Here is a 27,178-nt window from a genome sequence, read left to right on the forward strand (position 1 = left end):
GTAATGGCAGGAGTTGGCTCAGACCAAACATTATCTTGACTGTGTACTTGGCAGCATTCAAAGACACTGTGGAGCTGAGGTCAGTGTTGGTTAGCAGCGTTCAGTGCTCCTTTAGATGTTGTACATTATCTTGTATTGTTGTTGGCATACGCAGGCCTACACCGGAGCTGTGCGTTGGCTTCTAACTGAGTTTGAACAGCAGAGTCGGTCACAATAACATCAGGATGAGAAATAACTGCATCTTGTAAAAGCAGTTTTTGTTCGGCCTGTAACAAACTATAACTAATCTTGATAATGTTGGCCACAAATCCTCAGTCTTCCTCTCCTCCATCACCACGGCGACCCTCCTCCTTCCTTGTCATCCCCTCTTCTGTCCGCCTCCACGCCTTCATCTCCACCTCCACCCCACCCTCTGCGCTTCTTGTTCTTCTTGTTTTTCTTCTTCTCGTCCTCCACCTTGTACTTAAGCCTCCTCACTGGGTCGCTGAAGCTGCGCATGGACTTCTCTTCAAAGTCCTCGTTGAGCATGAAGTTCCTGTCAATGAGCTCCGCCGCCTCCCGCCAGTTGCGGTAGCAGCGCGTTCCCAGGTTAAGTATCTCGTCCACCGCGTTGGGGACGAGGACGGAGCAGTCGGGACGCAGCACCACCACCGTGGGCAGCTCCTCCACGTTAAACATGACCTCCAGCTCCCTGTGGGCCGCATATACACGCTGGCATTAGGGCTAATGGGCTTGTGCAGCTAGGTGTATTTACATTACAATCAATCGCCAGCAGGTTGGACACACAACTAATCTCACACACCTCCTGTAGGGGTCCTCATAGGCCAGGAACAGGCACTTCTTGGGAAGCTCTTTGAGGAAGCTTTCCTGCTGTTCCTCTGACTGGTCCAAGCTGAGGGATGAAAGAAAAAAAGAGGATCAGACTGTTGGGAGATTAATGGACAGATAGAGTCTTTGTGGTTCTATCGTTTCCAGTGGGACTGATATGGATCATACATGCAGTGTGCTTAATGCACATATGTACAAATAATCTGAACATAGAAAGATTTCATTCCAGACTGAGGCAGGGGATAAAGTCTCCGAGTTAATCTATTCAAAGCGATACCAAACACCTTAATGCGTGCTGTACCTGATGTACAGGAGGACCAGCTGAGCGGAGCGATCCACGTAGAACTCATCCGTCAGCTGCTTGAAGAAGTCAGAGAGCGTGGGAGCAAACTGCTGGCAGGTCTCGCACGCAGCAGACGCAAAGAACAGCATGAGGATCCGGTTCTGCAGGCGCATGACGATCTCACGTTCCGTGTCCAGCTCATCCTGGTCCTTGTTGTTCTTCACCAGGACCCGATCGACGAACAGGTCCACCATGACGAAGAGTCACAGTGATCAGTGCTGGGAATTAGCAGAAAGAAAGAAAAAAACTGCTTCTTTGCACAATAGCAAAATGGAAACAGATGGCTGCAAGGGTTTTCATATTGTATGCAAATCAGCGCCAAACAGAAAGACAACACAAATTAACAAACATAACGGAATATATGAAAAAAAAGTCTTGACATTTGCAAAGGCTTATCTTCATGATTTGGTGATTTTACCCTGCGCATTTCTTTATGTTTCTCCTCAGCCACACTCACACACGTCTATTACAGTATATAATCTTTCCTGGTAGTTAAATCGGATAATCCTCACAGTTGCTTACCTCGAACAAATATTATCTCCCCTCGAGGCAGCACATCCAAACAAAGAATAGCCTTCAAAAATCTGGTTTTTAGTTTCTCTTTTTTTTTTCAAATTCTCCCCTTGATCACACTTGAATCACTTCCCGGTCTGTCAGTTTGTATCACATTCACTCATTGTCTCCTTCACCTTGGTGGCAGTAGCTGCGCACTCCCTCTTTCTTTTGTGTCTCTGCACTCCACCTCCCCTCCTCTGTCTGGAAGGGAGGGATTGAAAGACAAGGTGACAGAGGGACAAGGAACATGAAGTGCTCACTCTAATTGTGTGTATGTGAAAGCAGTGACTGAACAATTACGTCTGTCTGAATAAAGACAGTGGAAATTACAGAATGAGAGACGTGCTTAAAGGAATAAAAAAGGCCTTAATGAAGTGAGCCACAGTGAGACCTTTATTATTCAGTAACTAATGGAAGAGCAGAACCACGGGGAATATCTGGATAGTGATAGTTTGATTCGCTCCGCCGGGAACTGCACAATATGGCCATGAAACCACAGCGGCGACTTACAGACACAGTTTGGGTTGGAAAGATCACGGAATTTATTGAGTTGTTGCGGACATCAGTTCAACTTATATTTAACTATTTAGTAACGATATAAAAATCTGAGGAAACATTCCTTAACGCTAAAAAAAATAAAAAGCCCAACACATACAGTGCTTGACAATCATTTTACCTTTAAGAGACCTTTGGAGGGGCAGGTGCTCAAAGTTAAAAGGGGGCACATGGAGCACAAATTTGAAACATAACTCACAATTTAACTGGTTGAATTGTAGCAGCCCATATTCATAAAGAATTTAACGTGGAATCACAACATACCATATCATTGTCCACACCCCACGTCCTTGTTAGGGGGCAGGCTATGTTTGACCTGATGGAGCACACTGAACAGCTTCTGTTGAGGGGGTTGGTGAGGAGGCTGCTGCTGCTGATGGTATCACTGGAGGTGGGCTGTATTGATCTGAGACACTAAAAAGAGCAACGGGAGAGATAGCAGCTGATTAAACAAGTGTTATATGATCATGACAAGATGCAAAGATAACTAACATTGAAAATGGCTACTGTGACCTGCCACACTGCTGATTGTTTGTAGGGGACTCCTTGCTGAGAGACTGCAGCCAAGTTTTTATATTTATGCATATTATATTTAATTCGTGTGTGTATATATATATACAAATGTTCTAAACAAATAATAAATGAGAGTTTGAAAAAATCACAATTCAAATTCTTGTAATTATTATTGTTGTTGTATTTATACTGTAATAGTCCAAAATGATGTGAATATGCATGTACATTGCATAGTTTTAGTGAAATAACATAACCTTTGCCTCATTGCCTCTAGAAACAGGAGAAACACTTAACAGCAAAATCATACATCTTTCTCATGCACTTTGCCCATGACAAAATAAACATATAGAAACTAGAAAGGCACTTGGAGACGCAGACCTCCGCCAAGCAGCTCATTTCCACCATATTGTGATTTCAGGCCAACGTTAAAGTCCTTCATTCATTTGAACTACTATTAGATTCATGGATAATCAAAACATACCTTTATCATTTGAATTAACATTGATATCATCAATAACAAGCTGACGGAGTGATGAACGGTCGTTCTGTACTCTCAAATATTGTGTACACTTATTTCTGTACTTACTTATTGGTTTTTCAGCTGTTAGCTAACGCTATGCTAGGTTAGCATAACTACAGCCATGTTGTTGCTAACGTAAACAGACAAGGAGTAGCTTAAGCTAGGTTAGCACAACTTTAGCAACGTAAATGAAAAGCATGACTGACGCAAGGAAGCACGAGTCAGTCATCATGACACATGGCAAAGAGAGTTAAAGTGAAGCAGGAGACATGCTGAGTCATTGTTAATGTCACAAAGTCGTTATGAACTTATCTGTCAGTAGCTCCGCTCAGCCCACTTCTGTAATGTCGCCTGTCTGTAGCTTCCTCCTGTACTACTGAGAAGACAGCGGTGAGGACTGAGGACTTGGCGAAGGTAACAAAAGGTAACAAAAACAAGCCTGACATACCTTTTCCCCTCAGCACGCGGTGTGTGTTTGACTATAACTTATGAGAGGTATGCGCACAGTCACACACACAGGATGCTCACTTCACTTCGTCAGTCATCTTGCATGAATACACCGTGCACAAACGAATACCGCTGCAAAACCCACTCACAGCACCATCAGTTGTTGAAGTCCTCCCTCGGGTTTCTAGGCTAGTAGTAGCAGTGGTAGCTCTTAGCTCCAGAGCACCTCAGGGCGGTGAGGGACTTCTACGTAGATCACGTGACCAACCGAGAGAGCTGAATTATTATTATTATTGTTTTATTTATTATTTTGGGCCACACACACTTTCACACAGACACTTAAAAAAACAAAACAAAACAAAACAAACAAAAAAATATCCCAACTTTGACAAAAGGGCACTTTGGCCATTAAGGGGCAGCTGCTCCCTGCCCCTCTGCACGTGCCTGATTAAAACATCAGATCCAGTTTAAGCTGCAATAATACACGGCTGTTTTTTTTCTGTTTTTTTTCACCATTTTGGCATCTAAAAACTTCACAAAAAGCTGAAAAAACAAACCCTGATTGAAAATAGTTGCCTGTTTACACATCCTGCAGACGTTATCCTCCACTGGGACTTGTTTTCTGATGAATTTAAGTCCATTCACTTCCATTGTAGCTCTATTTTTTAGCTTTCATCTCTGTCTACAACAACTACTCAGAAAAATAGAATATCTGGGCCATTAGCTGCACAAATTGGATTTTCTTCACCTTGTTTGTTTTACCACGCTGCAGTAAGATACAGCCTGTTGATTTTTGGCTGTACTTTTGACTGCACTGTACTATTTTTTTTTTCTTTTTTCTCCTGCGAACAGCTGCCTGATGCTGCTGGAAATGAAGTAGTTGGACTTGAATCAACTCACCAGAAAAGTTTAAAAAAACGAGCCAAAGGAGGATAAAATGCCTGTAGAGCTGCACAGCTGTCATTACATGTGATTATTTTCACTACACACAGTCATTTAAAGCACAGTTTTTACAGAAACATTGATTTATAGAGGTTAATATGGCCAGAAATAGTTTACAGTGACGACAATGACATTATTTGTAACAACAACAAAATTCTAATCTTAATCATATAAACTCCATTAAAATATACAATGGCTAGTCAGTGAGAACAGGAAAACAGTAACAGTAGCAAGATCATTTCATACACAGTATGTTTATACACAGTATGGAGGCTTTTTAAAACACCTTCTCCTCATCTTCTCCTCCATATTCCTTTATTTCCCTCCTTTCTCTTGGTGTCCCAAGTTTCATCTTTCTCCTCCTGTTCCTCTTCATTTGCATCTTTTCCCTTCCCCCACAAGTTCCACCATTTCTTTTTCCTCTTGTCGTCCTCTGTCTTGTACTTGAGCCTCCTCACGGGGTCGGTGGCGCTACGAAAGGGCGCGAGGTTGTCAAACTCCTCGTTGAGCATGAAGGTCCGCTCAACCAGTTCGGCCGATTCCTGCCAGTTCTGGAAACAGTCAGAACCGTAGCGACAGATGTCCTGCGCAGCGTTCGGAGAGAGGACAGAGCCGTCGGGCCGCAGGACCACTACTGTTGGTACGTCCTTCACCTTAAACATGGCCTGCAGCTCCCTGAAAAACAGAAAGGACACGCAGGTAGATGTCAACATGCATACTACTTATGGATAGACAGTTCTAAAAGATCACACGGGTTAATTTGCAGAGTACTCACACAAGTAACATATATATATATTAAAAAGCCTCCTACTTTCTTCAACCTACCTCCTATATGGGTCCTCAAAGGTCAGAAACAGGACCCGTTTGTGCATCTCTTTGAGGACTTTCTCCTGCTGCTCCTCTGATTGGTCCAAGCTGGAGACAGAAGAAGGAAATCTTACAACTGAGAAAACAGCATGGTTTATACAATCGAATGTGTGCAAAAAATGTTTAATCAAAAGAAAAACCTGATGTAGATCAGAGCCAGCAGCTTGGGGTATTCGATGTACGCCGGGTCTTTCAGCCTCTTAAAAAAGTCGTTCAGAACAGGCACAAACTCCTGGCACTTCCTGCACTCTGCAGCAGCAAAGAACAGCATCAGGATGCGGTTCTCGAGGAGCCCGCTGATCTCACGCTCGGTGTTGCGTTCGTCCTGGTCCCAGTTGTTCTCCACCAGAACTCGGTCTAGGAACAGGTCCACCATGATGAAAGACAGGAAAGAGTGGAAGCCCTCTGTGGAGAAAGGATGGTCACATACAGATCTGAATATACATGTGCCACAGGATATGTACAATACAGTATATACACACGTGTGACCTTTATCATTGCTCATGCAGTCTATTGCCTGCATTGATTCTGGCTGGATGGAGTTGAACTTTGCAGTAAATATAATTTTCCCTGATTCCCAGAGTGACTTTCAACACAGAAAAAATGAGTGTGAAGCTGTTGCACACAGTTGTCGTCTGTATATGCACTCGCAAACAATAACTGCAAAAGCACCTCAGAATGTTTTGTTTCCCCCCCGAATTGTGAAAAGGCCCATTATAGCTGCATCACATTATGCAGTTTGTTGCCTTAGAATAAAATCGGGATGATGAAATAAGCAAGAGTCAATGATAACAATGCTGAAAATCTCCAGGATCCTGCAGCATCAGCATCAGATGTGCTTCCAGGTGCAAACAAAGCAGGACTTCTGACCACAGCAAAGCAGAAAACAAAAACACCTCTGACACTGGAAGATTATTTTGTTGTTGTACACTATGTCTTGAGGGGCTTTTAAACATAAAAAAAAAATAAAAATCATGCATCAAAACCGACTGGTGTTTTACAAGTAAATGCAGGCGTAACACACTGAGACAACCAAGACACTAAGTTCACGTCTCTGATGCTTTATATTTATCTTAAACACATCACTGAACAAAACCTCTATAACTTAGCTGAGACACTATTGCGTGGTATCTTTTAACAGCATAGCCACTAGTGATTTATATACACAAACATGATTACCACATATTGCTGCAAAATTGTAAATCGGAGCGATTGATACCACAATTTGTTGCACTTTAAAATGGAGCAGTTTGATTCCACTGATGATACAGGTTTGCAAATTGTCTGAAATGCTTTAGATGTAGCCAGTTATTAGGATGCCAATATCTGTAACCAGCTGGACCGGTCTACAAAGGAACAAACTGATCTACAGGCTCTGAAATAAAAAGCAGAAATTGAGTGAGTCATTTAGTGAAAGGGAGCAAATTTGAGCTGTTATTGTTTGTACTGAATACATGCACTCGAGACGTCCTGTTGTCCTGTAATTTAACTAATTGACTGAGTCACAGTGTCTGTAGCAACCAGAAAAACACTCAATACAAAAAAAAAGAAAAGGTTCAGAAATGTAAGTGGTGGATGTTTCCTCGAAGCGATCCTTGAAGCGACCGACTAAAGCACGTCCAGTCTCCAGTCTGCAGGCTGCAACAGGTTTTGTAGACAAAAGTAATCATGATCTAATTACAACACAACAGCCCAGCTCCAACCACCTGACCAGGATGAATAAGGCTTTTGTCGGATGGTGTTTTTCAAGAGCAGACTTATGGCCGAGAACAAAACAACCACATGAGAAATAAATTTCAGGTACAGAAATAAAGTTCGGGCCTAAAAGCTGAGAAATGTGCTTTATCTGTCTCGGCCAGCCTGTATTTCTGTCGCAGCCGTCACTGCAGGCTGTGAATTGACAGCGATAACCTCACAAATTAGATTTGGCTCTTTGGCTCTGAGCTGTGCCAGATCTATTTGAGACTACAATTCTGGGACTGAAACTTCCAGGGCTGATGTTGAAGAAATATGTTTGAAATTGAGCGGCATTGGACCTTATACCTGCACACCAAAAAAAAAAAAAAGAAGAAGAAAAAAAAAAGAGGATTTACTGTAAGACTTAGAAAGGTCAGAACTTAAATCCATTTGGAAAAGTTATTTCACAATCATCTGCTTCACTTTTTAAAGCTGATCGATCGCATCTGATATACACTAGCAACACTGCTGTGCTTTGTTAGTGGCTAATTTAATAGGCTGTCAATCTTTGTACGTGCCGTGGCAGCTGAATATACACAAGTAATTTACCTCACCTTGAAACTCCTCGACTCCCACAAGAAAGGAAATATATCCAGACTTTCTCTTCCCTTTCAAGCCATTGTATTCTTTGTTTGATTTGTTTTCTTTCTTCCTTTAAATCCTGTGAAGTTTGTTATGTTAGTGACACCTCTCGCTGCCTCTCTCTGTAATTTGCTCGCCCTGCACTCTGTGCTCTGCTGTGGGAGATTACAGATAGCTGGAGGTGTGGCGCTGCTGTAATTGAGGGTCAGAGGTCGCCGCTGTCTGTGTGTATTTGTGTGCACTGTTGGGTCCTAAAACTCGGGCTCAATCTTATTACTTAAAGAGAAGAAGGGAGGGAGGAAAGGAAGGATGAAGAAAGAGGACAAATTGGATTCCAAAGAGAGGACAGACGTGCACTGTAGGTCAAGTGGTGGAGAGGAGATTGAAACACAAAGAAGAGGGAGATAAGTTTTATGCATGTATCAAGTGAAGCCACTTCACCTGCTTCACCCTTTCATTCACAGCCAACAGGGCCAGCTGGAGTCTTAATATTACACCCGAAGCATAATGCTGATTCTTTTGCATTCCTGTTATCAAGGTGATTTCACAGTCGGGACGAAGAGCGTCAAGGAAAAACTCGGCAGTTTGAGTCTGGTGCCCCAATGTCGTGCGGCGGAAAAGTGCTTACTGATCTGCAGAGGCACTTGCAGAAAATACTCGGGTTAATCTGAGGGAGAGGGGTGAGGTAAATATAGAGGTGGGAGAGAGAGTGATCTAATAGGATTAGTCTGAGTCACACAGACATGCGTCACTGCACGCGAACGCACACAAACACGAACTCCACATATAACACACATAAACATATTTTGCACATGTGAGCAAACACGGCCGCCCAGGGTTTTATTGTGCTGGTGCCAGTGTGAGTCTGTCTGTGGGTCGATGGACTGCTTTGTTCCTCTCAGGATGAACTGTTGTAACTTTGGTTTGCTTTCCACCTCCAGTTCAGTCAAAACTTACATTTATCCAGTGTTAGGTTTATGACTATGCCACCTGAGGGACCTGCAGACCCTGGAAATGTACCCTTTGTCATGTCCCACTGTTGCTTTAGTCAATCTTTTAGATTTTTCATGTCTTTGTCAGTCGTTGTTTTGCTTGATGACTTCATGTTATTGTTTTCTGCTTCAGTTTGACATGTTTTAACTTTAAAAATATGATTATATTTGGGGTCCTGAAACACAACAGTCAAAAACTTCCAGTTTCACCTGTGCAGATTTAATAGATGGAAATATTTATTGCATTCATGCTGACCGTGGGTCTTAATTTAAAGTATCACACACTTTACGTCAGTCATTTTGAAGGACAGGGACAAATTTCATCCTGTGCTCTGTCGACAACCCTAAAAGCTGCTCTTCCTGTAATCAGATGATGTTCAAAGCCAAAACTACGACAAATAATTTTATAATGAAATGTTTTATAACTGTTACATTAAATATTTATGTTCTATTACACAAGGTAAGACTAAAATAATGTGTCATGCATTTGATTGACGTGCGGTCGGAGCATGATCGGGACGAGGTGTGAATGTGGGAAAAACACAAACATGATCATTTTCTAGATGGAAATGGAGAAAAATTTAAGTAGAAAGATTTAAGGACTTCGTTCTGCTTCTCAGTGCAACAAGATGTGTTTGGCTGTAATCATATATCTCATAATATAGTTTTGGATGGCATCAGAGTTGGTGTTTTAGGTAACAAAGGCAAGCAGATCAATATTGGCCAGATTCGGCATAGACATGTAACTATAACTCAAATAATGTTTAATTGACTTTACAAAAAAATTAAATTACACATGAATCATTCATCCGTTATCTATACACCGCTTCACTAGGGTCCCGGGGGGCTGGAGTCTATCCCAGCTGACTCAGGGTGAAGGCAGGGGACACCCTGGACAGGTCACCAGTCTATCACAGGGCTACACTTAGAGACAGACAACCAAGCACACTCACATTCACACCTACGGACAATTTAGAATCACCAATTAACCTCAACATGTTTTTGGAACTTGTGGGAGGAAGCCGGAGAACCCGGAGAGAACCCACGCTGCACGGGGAGAACATACAAACTCCACACAGAAAGATCCCGGTGACCTTCTAGCTGTGAGGCAACAGTGCTACCAACTGTTCCACCTTGCAGCCCACACATGAATCAAAGGATGGTAAATTTAGCTACTATTGTGGATTGTACTTGGTGATGAACGCTGCAATTTGCATTAAAGAAAAATACGTTTCACACACTATGCAAATTTATTTAATTTTCCCAAAATCATACAGATCTTTACGTCTCTAATAACTACATAACTAATAATATTTCACTAAGAAATTTGTTATTGTATCTGCAGTGATTTTTATTTCTAATTTGATATGGTTGTCCTTGTATGTTAAATATGATGAGGGCCAAACACTAAAACCACTAAACAAATACTAACATCCCACTGATGCTCAGTTTTACTTTACCTAATTAGCATATGTTGGCATGGTAACATGCTGAACTAAGGTGGTGAACCTCTAAATATTCTCAGCTAAACATTGGCATGAATCACATTAGCATTTTTAAAAATTTGTGCCAATATACAGTTTCACAGAGCTTCGGGCATCTGCAAAAGAGCGATGACAAAATCTCCGAAATTAATATCATTGTAAACAAAGCACCTTGTTGTCAGACATCCGCGCAAGATCCCGAAGATCCCTGGCACGTTTTATTTTCAGAATACAAACTACAACCTTCAGGCAGACGTCACAGAGTCTGCAAACAAAAGAAACCATTTTAAACTGTCTTTTGTTCCCACTTCAGTCGCACATCCCAACAAACAACAGCTCAATCCGAACCCTTGATGTGTCAGGCCACACTTTTGATTGACAAGGTTGATCTGCGGATCCTTGGTTTTTGTTTTACCGGCAGCATTCATCTGGTTTATGAAAGGTGCACTGTGCTGCTCTTATAACAGCAAAAATGTTGATTTTTTTTCCCTTTTTTTTATGAATGTGTGAATGTATGTGCATGTTTTAAACGGTAATGTTTTCACACATGGTTTTACAGATATAAAGCGTATTCTGAGCCTTGTTATGTGCTTTTGTTTCATCATCACGGTGTCTGTAATTGTGCAAAGCTGTAAAATGCAAATAATACTTTGGGGACGACATAGTATATCTAATGTAAAGAGATTGGAAATGCACACACAGATTGTTTTTAATAAAGCCAGTTTAAGTATAATTTTCCTCCTAATTCAATAACAAACTCTTAATTTCGGATGCAAATATGCAACTGTAAAGGAGTCCATGAAGCAGGGGCACGCTCCACAGGTCAACAATGAATAGGACATTATGAGTATAAACACAGAGGAGTGCAGAGGAGTAATGGTGGCCTGCTGCAGCCCAAACTGACCATTATGTACTTACAGAGCAGGGAAACACCAGCAGGCACTAATTAAAAGAAGTCTCCACTGGACTGTACATGTCTGTACTGAAATAAAACTGCTGTGTGCCAAAAAAAAAAAAAAGAGGCAGTGTAGCTATTTTGATATTTTAGCCGCTGCAGCTCTGGCTTGTAATGAACCCATAATTAGTCGAGTGTCAGTGTATACTTTTAACTGAGATTTAAATGCTGATGCGCTTCACATTTGTAGGCCAAGTCAAGTAGAAAACACAAACAAGCCTTTCATAATAAAGGTTTTATTCATCCTTTGGTAAAAACAACACCACAAAAAAAAGAGACACATTTTACAAACAAAGAGAAGAGACAAAACATGAAAAGCTACTAAAAAAAAAAATCTGTGTTCATTTGTTTCAAACAAACAAAATGCAACAAAAGCTGCTCGTCTTGGTTAAAACTGCAATATGTAGTGAGCGGAGAAAAAAAAACAAAAACTCTAAAACATTAAATCGATTCTGCTGCCGTCCAAGTGTGAAAATGCTTTTTTAACGAGTGAAGAAACAAAGATACATTCATTAGTGAAAGGTTAGTAAGGTTAGGTGTATAGTAACAAAAAATGTAGAGTGAACTCAATGGAGCTAAATTAACAGTAAGATGTTGAGTCACTAGAAGAGAAGCAAAACAAAGCGGTGGTTCCCAATCTGGGTTTGGGGGAAAAAAAGGATCAGTCTGAAGTGTCACATGATGATTTGACGAGAAAAAAATCGATATATTTCTTCTACAGAAAGTTCTGCTTGTTTTCTTTGCTCTTACTTTTGCGATTATTAACAGACATGCAGCCAGTTTTTTTTTAAGGGGTCATGAGCCAAACAGATTGGGAACCACTGAGAGCACAGCAAAGGCAATGTTTTAGTGATTTGGATTTCTTCCAAGAGAACATTTAAGTCAGTACAAAAACAAATGTTATACCATCTTTGTATATTTTAGAGGCTCCCACTTTGACCCAGAACATACTGCAGCTTTAACATATAATCAGAGGAAGTTTTGGCAAAGATATGTTTCTTTAGAGGCATTTTAATGTGTAATTATTATCTAATCTTCTTCCAGATCTTCTTATTTTGTTACAAGATACACAAGGGGGACATTTACTTGATTATTGCATGAGTCTGGGGGGAAAAAATCAGATAAAAAATATAACTATTAATGGACCAGGGCTCTGGACAAGGGATGTGTGTTGGATGCAATAAATAAAAAAAAAAGCTGCTAGCTGACTCTTCAAGAGTTATCTCTACATCTAACCTCCTCTCTCAAGAGAAAGTTCCAACAGTGGAGAGAAATGTACAAGGAAAAGCATTTGTTTCTCATCAGCCCAGTGTCCATCTGCGTAACACTCCTGCTTTCTGTTATGTTCCATCCATACTTCCCGTCTCCCCGCCTCTATCCCAGCTATGTTCTATCTCCCCTCGTCCTAATCTCTGTATGCCAGAGTTCTTTCTCTCTTACTCCTCCCTCCCGTCCCAGTGCCTTCTTCATCACAGCTCGTCCCGTGCGCTCCAGTTCTCCAGTTCAGACTGCAGCACGTCGGAGTTCTGGGCCTCGAAGCTCAGCTCCCCCTGCTCCTGAGTTTTCCTCGACTTGGCTCGGTCCCAGTCAGTTCTGACTGTCTCGTTGTCCCAAACCACCGATGTTTCCGTGTCACTGATGTAGCCCAGGTCTCCTGTGTAATGGGTCGGATACACCAGAAGCGGCTCAGCAGAAAATGCACGCAGGTCTCGACGCTCAAAGGGGTCCATGTACTCTGAGCTGATGAGGTAGAGGGGCGGGGACGCAATTAGATGAAGTGCCACAAGACAGAATTTCTTTTTTTAAAAGTGACATATAGGAAGGAGATTATGAGAGGAGAAGATGGGATATACTCACACTGGATGTTTGTCATACATAACAGGGAGGAACTCATCGACAGGTAGCATTCTGGTCAGAGGCTCGGCCTTGAGGAGCTTCTGGGCTCCTTGTAATGACAACATGTAGCCGAGTGTCCAGTAGGAGTAATCCGCCTCCACCAGATTGTGGATTTTTGGTACAGATTTCTCTGGGTGGTCTACCTGCATTCGCTTTCGCCCGATGTAACTATAGAAAGATAAAAGAGAAAATATCAAGTCTGACAACAGTTAAAATTGCTGAATCTCAGACTTACATCAAGTAATTTGAGCAGGACTGTTGCAACAACTTTTAATCTGTTTTAATCTCTTAATGAGTCACGCCAAAAACTTCCCTGATGGACACTTTCTGATACAGTTTCTGTGAAAATGCTGGAGGACAGTGCTCAGTAGTGGGATGCTAAGATGCATTACTCCCACAAGTGTTTTCAGCATCTGATTGGCGCTGTCTGAGATGATATGTGTGACAGATGGATGGATTTCACTGTAGGGGGATGATGATCCTCTCTGTTTACTGCGCTGTATTTTTCCCTCTGCTCGCTGAAGCGTCACTCACATGAGATCCCAGTCCAGCTTGTGTGTCGTCACCTCCTGCAGCAGCGTCTGGAGGCGACGTCTGAAGAACACCTCGAAGCGGAGGTCGTCCTCGATGACCAGGGACGTTTTTAGACCGCGCTCTGCTATCTGAACACACACACACACACATACACATACACATACATAGGATCTGGAGTATTAGAGGGCTGCCAGGATGTTGGTGAGCCTGTTTGCATTAATGACAGTGCACGGCGATTAATGTAATGTTTGCTAAATCCTTTACTGGTATCAATAACACTTTTAGTCCTTTGTGCAACATTATTACAAATAAAGGAGTATTTGTGGTGACACTAGCATATATTTTTAAAGTTAAATACAAAAGGAATTAGGGTCTATATCATTGAACTTAAACGCCCCTCACATCTGAGTCCTCAGTTGACCTCATAGCCAGCTGGACTGTGCTGCGTCATCCTCCTCTCTTTGCTCTATTATTCCATCCAAAAAAAAAGGCTGAATGCCAAACTATCCACAGTAAGTAAATTATTTATTCTGAACTTTATTTCTGATATAATTGAAAAGAAAACTGTGGGCATGAATATGTTTATCCATTTGGAATTTTTTGTGCCAAGTAGCAAGTTACTCAAAAAGGCATTTCCTAAAACATACACAGACTGTATAGGGTGACAAATTAAAGGAAACCCCATCATAAAGTGTTGTACTAAGGTGTTGGACCACCATGTGCTGCCAGAACAGCTTAAATGCACCTTAGCATTGATTGTCCAAGGCTCCTGAACTCTACTGGAGTGACTGAACATCATTTTCCCAAAAGATATTCCCTCATTTAGTGTTCTGATGATGGTGATAGCTTAACAAAAAGTTCAATTGGGTAGAGATCTGGCAACTACAGAGGCCACAGCATATAATTCACATCAACTTCATATTTTCAGTGACTTATTGAGCCCTATGGATGGGAGCCCTGTCATCTTGGAAGAGACTCCGATCAGGATGGAAATGTTTCATCACAGGATAAAGGTGAACGCTCAGAACAACTTTATACTGATTTGCAGTTACCCTTTCCTCTAACTGCATCAACAAAATTCCCCCCTACAGCAAAACAGAGCCACTGAATCCCCTCACTATAGGTGACAGAGGGTTCAGGTTCTTCCTTTATTTGTCGCCCGTTTGTGTAAGACAAGTTTATTTATCCCACCGAACAAACTGAATTACTGTGCTTTTTAACAGTAAATGTTATCTACTATGTGCAGGCAGACCTCGTGGCCTGAGGCCCGTCCAAGTGTCTTACCTCCTTCCAGATGTTGTAATGAGAGAGGAAACACCCCAGTTCACCCTTAGTGAGAGGTCGTCCATGATAAGGGTCTTTGTAGCCTGGCAGCATCTTAATCCCCATAGACTCTATATCAGACTTGTTCAGAGCTCTGAGAGAAAGAGACGTGATGAATAAAAAGATTAGTGATGTGCTACGTGTACGTGAAAGGCTGAATAAACATGGCAGGTGTTAGGACAGTTGTTTACATTTAGACAGCAGAAGAAAACAAATCAAACCTAATTTCTGGAGAGCCCGCGTTGAGATTAGAGTGATATGTGTCTCACAAATGAGCTGAAACTATGTGGTTCAGGGAATCTTTAAATAACAGCATGCAACCAGCTACATTTGCCTGGTTGTTTGTCTCAGCCCTGGCTTCCTACATCAATCTACACCGCATGTTGCAGAGACACAAATCAGGACGACACAGGCAGTGGGGGAGGAATAAGATGAGAAACGTACTTGCCATCCACAGCAGCAACAACCTTACAGCTGAGCTCCTGCTCGTACAGAGTTCTTAGCATTCGCTCACGACGGTCAGATCTCCGCACCAGATTTATCATAAACACCTGGGTGCACACAAATGCAAAAACCTCACGCACATGCTTTGGTTGTTGTGTACATTTGTGTGTGCGTGTATGTGTGCGTGTGTGAGAGTGTTTATACCTCATCAAAGCCCATCTTGTTAGGCTGCTTGGGAGGAAGAGACAGGAAGCTGGAGGGCTCCAACGGTGGATTTTTCACTGTCAAAGAAAAAAGGAGGGAAGGTTACAAAGAGAATGAGTAATGTGTTGGAACAGGGGTTCCCAAAACGCGGTCCAGGGAACAGCAGGGGTCCACAAGTGATTTGCTGGGGATTCCCTGGGGAGCTCCCAAAAAATGAGCCATAGTTTAACTTATGATTTGACTTTACAACCTGGAATTTAGCAAACCCAGTATATGTGTAAAGATGACTGGTAGTAGTTTTCATTATCTAGGTGCTACAGCATGGATTTTTTTAATATTGCGCAGGGAGTCTATAGAGGAATGTAATGATGTGATAAAATCATATTGAACAAAAGGCAGTTTCAGCAGAACCCACCCTTGTCCTGATTTGAATATTTTCAACTCCCAGAGTTATAAAGCTGCAGTCACACCAAGTCTGTCACTGCATTTCTGTTGCACCTTAATGGCACAACCTTTTTGTGTATGCTCTGTTTCCTCCCCTGTTGTTCTGTATGTATCATCTGAACCGGTTTCCATGCTTATCTGTCAACGTCTTAAACAGAAAAGAAACGACTGCAGCAGGAGGAAGAAAATCAATTAAATGCAACACAACAGTGCAAACCAGCACAACATGACGTGGAGAGTGAAAGATGGTTAGAGCAACAACAAATCAATGCATTTGAAACTTCCATTGTTCCGAGACGTAATTGAAGTTTGAGCGCTTCATCACAAGAAAACTCAGACCTAAATCCTAAAACTTTTAAGCACAAAGAAAACGCCGGTGTTTCTGAGTTTCTGCTTTGCTCTTTTGACTCACCCATGATCTCAAGGTGAGTGTGCAGAAAGCTCTCCGCCTCATCCTCCAAGGTCGCATGGGAACGCATCGGCACTGGGAAATACCCGTAAGTTTCTTTGTTGCATATGTACATCTGCACATCTGAGGGAAAACAGAGAAAAAAAAAAAAACACATTTAATCAGAGAGTTATTTAACAAGCTCGCCACATAAAAAAAAAAGCACATCTCGTCTCACCAGCCATGCGAGCTGAGTAGGCGAAGACAATAACATCATCCAGGGCCCAGCTGTACTCCGGATGTGGCGGATAAAAGGCCAGCTGACGGGACGCCTCTTTCCTCAGGTCCACCAGGTAGGTGGAGTGAACCATCGGTACGGCGAAACAGCCACGACGCTCCTGCTTACGGATGGGCATGTAGGCGGGTGTGCGCTTGTAGTAGCCCTGCAGGAAGTGCACAACAACGCTGTATAGTATAGTCACACTCAGTGCTCCTCTGTGTCCGATGTATTGACAAGTGAAAATATTGAGCTGGTCAGGCTCTCGAGGTCAGTGGAAACTTGACTTGACTTGAGAAGATTGGCTGCAATGGCCCAACGTCCCTGAATGCCCTCTCTTGCAGTGAGAGAAACAAAAACGTGACACTTTCAGGGTTTTTGAGGTAGAAATATCTGCGTAATTTTGAACTAAATAACAACGACGAAAACTATTTTGACTGCGCAAATCACAAAATTCACAATCATAAAGTGACTGAACAATACCGACATGGAAGAAAAGACAATGCCAGACTTTGATTGCTTATTGCCTTCTGGCCACACATCTATTAACTGTGCTGAAGAAAATATTCTTTGCAGGAATCAGAGAGGCAGATTCTCGCTTGAAATTGGTTGATTTAGTGCTGGAGGAACCAAGACGCTAAGATGAGTACTTAAAGGCATCCTGCTGAGACAGAAATATATTACAGCTTGCATGATGCATCAGATTTGCAAGTTTGAGTAGTCAAAATCATATCAGCAGTGTCTGCATATTCACACAGTCTAATAATTATGGAAAGGTATTTCTTTGATAACTCATTTTAATGAGCACAAGCAGCAGTGGTGTCTGGTGAAGCCGACGGTAACAAGCTGAGAAGGTAGAGCAAATTAAACATAATGACTGTGTGGGATGTCTGTGCAGCAGCCATACAATCTACTGATGCCATATACCTTCATCAGAGCTAAATATTATGATATATCAGCCCAGCAATGTTTCCGTCCACCTGTGAGACGAAACAAACAAATTACTTTAATTTACAAATTAATTTACCGGGGCATACAGCACCTGCACAGCAAACCGAGGAGAAACGCTACGCTGATAAAAAACAAGAAAGCCTCTCTCCCACACCTTCAAATTGATTCATTTATAGTGTTTCTAAAGTGACTTAGTGTGCAAATATGATTTCCTCATGCATAAGAAAAAATAATCAAATGAAAACGTCCCTCTAGATTACAGAATATTTCAGTGTTATAAAGCTGGCAGGAAATATGTTCTGCTGTTCAGCAGAACTGCAAGAAAATTGACATTTTATTCACTATCAGTAACCCACAGACTTAATAGTCGATTGCATTATTCATCCAGGACGTATAAAAGAGGTTTTTATGGAGACATTATAAAGAGTCTACACTCGATAACATGGTATCTGCAGGTTTAAGGACGTTAAATCTAAGAGCTTTTTAAGATCACTTTGATGAAATTTAAGACCTTACATTTAAAATATGGCAGGAAGCTCTTATTTTTCACCTGATCAGCAGTTCAACATTAAGCTTGAAAAGAATCTTACAAGAAGATTATTAAGAGAACATTACCCTGAAATATCACACCAAAGAAGAATATATTCAAATTCCAAGACGAAAGCTACATATGGAAAAACATATTTATGAAAGGCATTATTCTACAATTACTACATGTTAAATGAATGTCATATCTTTTAAATGTATTTTAAATGCAGCCAATCAGAGCACAGTTGATGAATTTACAGCTGAAGGAAAGAGATATAGTCTACGTGCAGGACAGATTTAGCTTGAATTTAAATCTAGTTTGATTATTTCTACAGGAGGTTCAGAGTGATAATTAGATAAATCTGTATTCCTTTGGTGTAAATGGACATATCACCCAGATTTACCATCAAAACTTGTGATCTACAGTCTAAAGTTTTCTCCTTAAACAGACTAAAGTTTAGTAAATCAATACAGCCTCATACAGAGCTGCAATCTCTCACAAGATTTAAGCCAAAGAACTGAAAAAACAAGACAGAAAGTGCTTTTCCTCAGTTTTCAATGAACAATAGAGTTGTATAATTTGAACACCCAGTGCATGTCAAAGTCCTCAGGTTTATCTCCTTTTTCTCTCAGTGACCAGCTACAACCAACTTAAGGCGGCGCTACCTAATGTTATCCGCTGGAGTCAGTAATATCTCACAGAAACCACAAAACAGAATAACATTTGCAGCTGAGGTCACATCTGGCACCGTGTTCCCTTCCTATTCCTTAAAAACGTTTTAAACCGCAAGATAATGAGACAAATCTCATCTGCCATCTGTAGTATCCTCAAGACTTCTGAGAGACGGATTTAAATACTTAACAGTAATTTTTAAAGACAATTACCGCCTTAATTTTGCATAAGTTAATTAAAGACTTTAGGGATCCGCAGACAAACTGTGATAAATACGGTAATCTTTGCAATCTGCTGGTTCTGTTTGTGTGCTGTTGTGTGTGAAATAGGGTGCTGGTGGAAACTTTATGTGTTATAATGTGTCAATGAAAAAAAAAAATAGCAAAGACCTGCATCTTATCCTTAATATTTCCAAGTGAATGTGTAATATTTAAATACCAGACTTAAATAACTTTAAAGTGACATTAATTCTATTAAACCTCAGAACCCCAAACCGTTTCTGGGTGTTTTTTTTTGCTCCAGTCACATTTTTACTCACTGTGGACTCAGTTTTAATCACATTATAAAACCCTGCACCTCTATGGAAACAGCACAGCCACGACTAGAAGCAGAAAAAACTCACAAATGTCTTCTGTGCAGTATGATATAATTATAATGCCATAAACCATCAACAAAAGTAAAAACAAAAGTAACATTTCCTTTATTATTTATTTCACAAAAAAATTGAGAAAAAAAAAGTGCCCACCTGTTACCAATACTGGAAAAATAGTGACTCTACAAACTATATTAATTATATTTAATTCCTTGCATAGTCACTAAATTATGTCACATGGCTGCTGGTTGCAGCTGAGTCAACAAAAGCTTCACAGTTGCACTGATGTGCAAATATTGTTTTGGTTTTTAGGGAATCTGGTTTATGCAAATGTTTACGTTTTTGTGACTTTTTAAATGAGACATGCAGAAAAAAGTGATTTTATTGAAATATAACACTCTGAAGCTTGGATATGGCGAAGTTTTCTAAACAGATAAGATATAGAATAGAATAGAAATACTTCATTAACCCCCAAGGGGAAATGTGGTTATTACAGCACAAAGAGTAACGTTACCACCACCATAAATACTAATAAATAAGCAAAAACAAACAATAAGAAAATACAAAATTTGAAAATAAAAGTTGAAAAACCCTGAGCTAAGTGTAGTGGAAATAATGTGCAACAAAACAAGAGTACAACAAAAGTGTAGAAAAGGCAACTTCAATGAGCAAAAAGTTGAAAATCTAACTATTCCTTCTGCGTTTACAGTTTCTAATAAATGGTATAATTTGGGCTATTTCTTAAAGATAGCACACCTTCCGAAGACTCAGGCAAGTTTTGGGATTCAGAGGGTTAAATTATAATAATATAGTCTTTTTAGAATATGGAATTTATACCTTTTGTTTTCATCTTGCTGTCACAGATGTTTTTTTTATGAGTTAAATACATCCAAACTGCCAGGAGAGCATTTACAACACACTCAAACTATATAAGCTACCTCGTACCCAGAATATAAATCTGGGGAACAAGATGTGAGGACTCTGTGCTTCGCTTTGATGAACAGCTCTAAGGAAACGTGCCGTACCTGTGAAGTCATGCCGCACCAGTAGTTGGAGTACGCGGCCCTGGACTCCAGCAAGGGAGCCGCGATGGTCTTGTTCTCCCTCATGAGCTTCCACAACACATCCTGATTGGTGAGCAGGTTGTCACAGTCGGCCACCTGCAGACGGAGGAGACGGCGCGCAATATTGACAATCACACCCAAACGTACACGTGAAAGCGCATGCGAAATGTCACCCGCTGCCGCTAAATGACTGATGGAGCCGCTGTGACATGATTTGATCACAGAGCACTGCAAGCGTACGAGGCTCCTTCTCATCTCTCCCCTCTCATCTCGCAGCCTGTAATTTTAAACAAGCCTTACAAACAGATTGCACTCGTATTTGTAGTAGGCCGAGTGGTTATATGTCCAGAGAAGATTTGTTTTTTGTTTTTTCCCAATGCCAAAACCTCTTTTGCAGCTTCGCCTCAATGCACCAAGAACAACATTTGTGCTCCAATAAATGAGAATCTACGCTGTCTGCAGCCATAATATTTTTTCTGATATTAGCTTATTGCAGATGCACCAGTATTGACCTTTATGTCCGACAATAAATAACAAGAACTTGCGCAAGAGAAATGACAGAAACATAAGTCGAGGTAGTGTAGTTTTCGTTTACAGACGAGGAGGGAAGCACCGCTGCTCTTTAGAGGAGGCAAATAACAGAAACAAGGAGCAGGGAGTCTTGCTTTGTATTAAATGGTGCAGAAAACAAAAGGAGAAAACTAAAGCACTCCATCATCAGGTCAAACTGCATTAATAATTCTTTCAACGTACTTATAGCCAAACAAAGAAGGACAACAAAGCTTTCTGGAGCTTGCTTTTTAAATTTGTTTTTAAATTGTTCCCACTCATAACATATCCTGTGCATGTTAATTATCAATGCAAAAAAAAAGCTGACATATTATAAAGCTGACATTAATAAAAATGCCATTGTGCTCTGGCTATATATCTTGTTTTAATGACTTACGTCATGGTCACAGCATCGCAACCTTCACTTTCTGTTTTTTTCCAAAGCTTAGTTTGAGGAAACCCTTAAATCAGCTTATATTTAAAAATGCAGATCACCATCGTAACAATTCCAAAGCACCCATTCAGGCTTAAAATATAGATATTTGTAAATGTAATCATGGGTTCACCTGACAACTTTCAAGCAGTAGTTTAGTTTCTTTGAAGTGGAGTTGTTTGACGTTCTTCTCAACAGTCAGTGCATTGGTTTCAGTATCTGGCCCCAGACAAGAGGACCAGCACAAAGTCTAAGTGATGACTGTTGTGGAAAAGAGCTTTACCCTTCTATCAGACAGCTTTCTCCCACAGGGAGCAGAAGCTTTTTTTAAATCACTCTATGCTCTCTTTAAAGCCACCAGACACTGCGGATAAAAACTGTGATTTCACTTCACCAGATACGGGTGTTGCTGGTCTACCGCTGTGTGATTTTGGTGTTTTAATGGGTTAGGTCAGATCCGCACCGACTTGTTAGAACACCAAAGTCCCACAATAACAAAAAACAAACCAACTGATCAAGGCAGCGGCAGGCCAGAGTTCTCCGAGGTAAAATTTACTGTTTTTGTCAATGGAGTCCGGTGGCTTTGAAGAGAGCGATTGAAAAGCTTCAGGTCTCTGTTGGAGGGAGCTGTCTGCAGCCTACTTAAGTACAGAATCCTTAAACTGATATTGATTTTTTTTTTTTTGCTGGACCTTTTGGGAGGTATCTAAAACTCATTTTGCTGCTGATCCTGTCCACAGCAGTTCATCACTTGGCTTTCATGCCAGTCCTCCTCTCTGCTTCCCCAAACTGAGGGCATGTCAACCGCTATCGACCGGAAGTTATACACAGATTATGAATAAGCGCCTCATCACTTCAGAGGAATCGGACTATCCCTTTAACTCCTGTCAAATGACGAGTTAAAGTTGTCAGTCTTGCTATCATTATGTGAAACAAAATGGCTAAACAATGACGAGCACAGACAGGTGTGTCACAACAACTTTTTTTTCCTTCTGTTCAGCCTAAATGTACATAGGTTTGGCATTTCTTTACCCCGCATCCCTGTTGGAAAACACTTACCAAAGCACACTTAATGCAGAACCCTTAAACTGATATTGACTTTTATTTAATTTTTTGTAGGTTGCTAAAACTTATTTTGCTGCTGACCCCTCCTGCAGCAGTTTATCACTTTGCTTTCATGCCAGTCCTCCTCTCTACCGAGGGCATGTCAACCACCATCTACTGACTATGGAAAAGTACTCCATATAAATCCACTTCTGAGAAATCAAGATATCCTTTTAACTCCTGCTATACTAGGTGTTTAAGTTGCCAAGCATTATTATTAGCATTATCAGGAGCAAAATAAATAACAAGCATAGACAGATGTGCTACACCAACGCCTACCTGTACTTGTTATTTTTTAACAAATTGGAAAGCACTTACTTTCTTCAGCCTACATGTGTGTGTAGGTTTTTAATTTTTTATTTCTTTTTTACCACATATCTCTGTTGGAAAGAGTGCTCCACAGCGTACAGAATCCTTAAACTGATATAGATTTATGTTGGTGGACCTTTGGGAGGTATCTCATATTCATTTTGCTTTCATGCCAGTCCTCCTCTCTGCCTCCCCAAACATGTCAACCGACATCTACTTTAAGTCAGACACAGATTATGAACGAGCCCCTCGTATAAACCCACTTCAAAGGAAATTTAATCACCCTCCTTTAACCCCTTTCACATTGGGTGCACATCTTATTAGCATTATCAGAAAAAAAAACAGCTAATCAGATGTGATTGTTATTAGATAGCACTTACCTTCTTTCCCTTCTTTTCAGCTTAAATGTGTGTAGGTTTTTAGTTTTTTTTCACCCCATATCTCTGTTAGAAAGGCCTGTCAACAGCTCAGCTAAGTACAGAATTCTTTAAATTACATAGATTTTTTTTTGTGGACCTTTCTGTAGGTAGCTAAAATGAATTTTGGTGCTGACCCCAAACTGGGAGCATGTTAACCACCATCCACTTGTAGAGAAATCTCTTAAACTCCTGTCATATTAGGTGTTTAAGTTGTCGGTCTTATTATCAGAAACAAAATGGCCAAATGATAACAAACACCTACTTTTTCTCTCTTTTTTTTTACACATTTAACAGCATTTAATTTCTTTTCAGCCTAATTGTGTGTAGGTCTTTAATATTTTCACCCCACATCCCTGATTAGGCATCAGCAGGCATGGATAATGGACAGGTGGGTGTAATAAGTACCATGAATCAGATTATTATACTTTGCGCAGATATCTCCTTCTACACCAGAACTGAGAGCACATAATAAAGAGGAGACTTAAGAAGCTGTTGGAGAGGATGATAACATACCAGGAGGTAGTCGGCCCAGATCTCACGGGCAGTTTCCAGCGCTGCCTGGCGGAGCTTCATTACGTGTTCGTAGCGGAGGTTATTCCAGTGCTTAGGCCCCACCTCGTCTTCAAAGGCACTGAGACGTGCAAAGACAGACCCGTTAGGTAATGTGCTCACCTCATACGTTCACACAAGCCTCCATTCACATTCACACACACACACACACACACAACCGTGCACGGTACCTTGGTTCATCTTCAGGTCTCCACTCCACATAGTGATAGTAGTTCTGCACCTTAATGAGCCAGTCTCTCAGGATGGCCGTGGTGTTATCGGTATTGTGATCTGTCGCCACCCTGTGGGAGGAAAGCAGGTGAGAAGACAGAAATCACGAGTGAAGAGTAGCAATACCGCCGACAAGATATTTATCTCAGCGATGGAGGTTTAGTTTGACTTAAAGGTGGAGTTAAACTGTTCTATCAACGGTTGTGGGATCAGATATTACAAGCAATATATAAGAAATGCCCCGATCCAATATGCACCAGAACGATATTGATCCCGTTGTTACTTAGGCAACGCTAATTGCCACACAAAAAAATAAAAAGTATCTTTTGTTCTTTTGTTTAGGATCACTGATTGAATTTTTTTCAACAACTACAGTAGTCCCAGCGCACCACACTGCCTTATTTATTAATATCTGCCAGCATTTGTTATTCTGCCACTCAAACAGTATTCTCGCAGCAGGAGCCCCATTGTTTTCGGTTCTGTTTCATTTACTGCAGCGAGCTAATGTCTCTACATAAATAGTTACTCCAAACCTCCACTCATAAATAGAAGAGTGATCCCAGTTGGCTCCATGAAGGGAGGTATGCAGATTAAATACTGGTATCGGATCAGTATTCACAACCCCCCCCCTCGCCCCCCTCTCCAGTTTAGCTATCGAAATTACAAAATGGAGAAACAGGGGGTGCAAAGGACAGTGAAACCGGCATCAAAAATCTTTCTCAACAATTGCAAATTCCATCTTTAAACAACACTGAATGATAAATAGGATGATGTACAAACTCGGAACTTACGAAGCAACTGAATTCAGCAGCACAGCCATTTTATTAGTATGATAAAGCAACAAGAGTTTGGCCAAGCAGTGAATAGTTTAAGCAAATCGTCAAGCAATCATGCAAAACATGTGAATCTTGCAGCTTGTAAAATGTGAGTATCTGCCATTTTAGACTTTCTCAGAAATTGTAGCGGTCATGTTTTACAATTTCTGATATCAGGAAAACAAAAAGAAATATTCAGAAACATGTTGGTCGACGGGCTGCAAGGTGGTGCGGTTGTTAGCACTGTTGCCTCGCACAAGGTCGCCAGTTCGCGTGGAGTCTCCATGTTCTCCCTGTGCAGCGTGGGTTCTCTCCTGGTTCTCCAGCTTCCTCCCACAAGGTCCAAAAACATGTTGATTCTAAATTATCCGTAGGTGTGAATGTGAGTGTGCTTGGTTGTCTGTCTCTAAGTGTAGCCCTGTGATAGACTGGTGACCTGTCCAGGGTGCCCCCTGCCTTCACCCTAAATCAGCTGGGATAGGCTCCAGCCCCCCACGACCCTAGTGAGGATTAAGCGGTGTATAGATAATGGATGGATGGTCGATAATCAAAATAACTACACCCAGATAACAGTGTAAATGGAACAATGACCTCAAATAAGTTCAGAAAAGTACAACTATTAACTGTAACACAACTCTGCAGTTTTAATTAATCCATTTTTTGACATTTGTAGAGAGCACACTCAACACAGACGTATCACTACCTAACAAAGCCGTTGTAGTAGCAGAACTTTAGTTCAGTTAAACATCCAGCATTCACTGGGTGTTCAAGGCCAAAACACTCTCACTGTTTTGTCGTCCAGAAATGCATGAGAAGTAATGTGGCTCTTTAGCTGATAAAATTCTCTGCTACTATCACCAGCAAGTCACCATTTTTCTGTGTCTGGTGCTGGGCAGAGAGAGTACAAAACAGATTGGTAAAAGTTGACTTCTAAAGAAAACCTCCACAATGAGCATGTAAAAATCCTCCAAACTGGATTTTTAAGGGTCCTTGCAGAGTTGGGTGGTAACGTTCTGAAGGTTTGTAACTATCACAACCATCTAATTTACAACATTGAACATACACACATATACATATTAGGGATCAACTTATTATTGGCCAGTTATCACATCTGGCATTCAGCAGTTTTCCAGATACCTCCATTGTTTTTTGTTTGGTTTCTTTTACCACAATGTCAGTTTAAGAAAATAACTTTTAAAATGTGCTACTTTGCCTCGATGCGGCCGCCTGTCATCACTCTGGGACCTTTAGAGCTGCAACTTTTAAACAGTTAGTTGTCAACTATTTTTACCTACTTTACCTTTTTTTGAGAAAAAAACTGTTGAATCTCTGTCTTAAATTTGAATATTTTCCAGTTTCAACAATAAAACTGAACTTTTTTAAAGGCAGCAAGTCACCGGGAAACACTGATCCACATTTTTTCCCATTTTCTGACATTTCATAGATGAAACAACTAAACGATTGTTCAATAAAATAACAAACAGATTAACTGACAATGGAAATAATTGTTAATTGCAGCTTTGGTGGTCTGATCTGATTGGTTACACACCACCAGTAACAGCCTATCAGCACTGAAGGATGAATGTTAAAGAGTTGTCTTTTAATTCAACGTAATTTTTGACAAGATTTTCATTTTTAACGCAAATGTATTTTGACTCCAAATATCAATTAATGGTTTCTGATTCCTAAAAATCTGTACTGATATTGGCCATGAAAAAAAAACATAGGACCCCTTGTACACAGATAAACAAATTCTAGATGTTATTTAATGTTGTGTACTCATCATACCTCACGTCTTCTTGATCAATATAAAGTTGGTATTTATGCATTTAGATTAACTTTATGTTTAACTTTTTGATGTTGCTTTTACTTTGATTGCAAGATAAACTCATAAAGAAATGATATTTGAATTTGACTATTGACAAATAATTTAGAATTGATAGGTCTAAGACAAAAGTTGTGACTTTAATAAAACTTTTTAATCATATATTATATATCTATCTATCCATCCATCCATCCATCCATTCTCTATACAGCGCTTAATCCTCACTAGGGTCGTGGGGGGCTGGAGCCTATCCCAGCTGACTTAGGGTGAAGGCAGGGGACACCCTGGACAGGTCACCAGTCTATC

At 40.8% G+C, this 27,178-nt stretch overlaps 3 protein-coding genes across 3 annotated transcripts in view; all 3 read right to left on the reverse strand.

Moving 5' to 3' along the window:
- Window positions 1-330: 330 nt before the first annotated feature.
- On the reverse strand, window positions 331-1,365 carry LOC103362235 (nucleoredoxin-like protein 1). The gene is made up of 3 exons (XM_008288535.1): window positions 1,130-1,365; window positions 803-892; window positions 331-691 (listed from the first exon to the last, which is right to left on the reverse strand). The coding sequence occupies exons 1-3, from the start codon at window positions 1,363-1,365 to the stop codon at window positions 331-333; spliced, it is 687 nt and encodes a 228-aa protein (XP_008286757.1).
- A 3,631-nt stretch (window positions 1,366-4,996) lies between these two features.
- On the reverse strand, window positions 4,997-7,931 carry LOC103362236 (nucleoredoxin-like protein 1). The gene is made up of 4 exons (XM_008288536.1): window positions 7,862-7,931; window positions 5,711-5,975; window positions 5,529-5,618; window positions 4,997-5,378 (listed from the first exon to the last, which is right to left on the reverse strand). The coding sequence occupies exons 2-4, from the start codon at window positions 5,944-5,946 to the stop codon at window positions 4,997-4,999; spliced, it is 708 nt and encodes a 235-aa protein (XP_008286758.1). The 5' UTR covers window positions 5,947-5,975; window positions 7,862-7,931.
- A 4,479-nt stretch (window positions 7,932-12,410) lies between these two features.
- The window catches only part of LOC103362237 (procollagen galactosyltransferase 1-like), a 17,922-nt gene continuing 3,154 nt past the window's right edge, over window positions 12,411-27,178 (reverse strand). Inside the window, exons 2-12 of the mRNA XM_008288538.1 lie at window positions 24,193-24,303; window positions 23,966-24,083; window positions 20,600-20,734; window positions 16,792-16,996; window positions 16,578-16,697; window positions 15,722-15,798; window positions 15,518-15,624; window positions 15,035-15,167; window positions 13,751-13,878; window positions 13,178-13,384; window positions 12,411-13,060 (exon numbers count right to left, since the gene is read on the reverse strand). Coding sequence (XP_008286760.1) covers window positions 12,790-13,060; window positions 13,178-13,384; window positions 13,751-13,878; window positions 15,035-15,167; window positions 15,518-15,624; window positions 15,722-15,798; window positions 16,578-16,697; window positions 16,792-16,996; window positions 20,600-20,734; window positions 23,966-24,083; window positions 24,193-24,303 — 1,612 coding nt within the window. The 3' untranslated portion in view covers window positions 12,411-12,789. The remainder of the gene's footprint in view (window positions 13,061-13,177; window positions 13,385-13,750; window positions 13,879-15,034; window positions 15,168-15,517; window positions 15,625-15,721; window positions 15,799-16,577; window positions 16,698-16,791; window positions 16,997-20,599; window positions 20,735-23,965; window positions 24,084-24,192; window positions 24,304-27,178) is intronic.

Source organism: Stegastes partitus, unplaced genomic scaffold (genome assembly GCF_000690725.1).
Source record: "Stegastes partitus isolate 25-593 unplaced genomic scaffold, Stegastes_partitus-1.0.2 Scaffold563, whole genome shotgun sequence".
Lineage (NCBI taxonomy): Eukaryota > Metazoa > Chordata > Actinopteri > Pomacentridae > Stegastes > Stegastes partitus.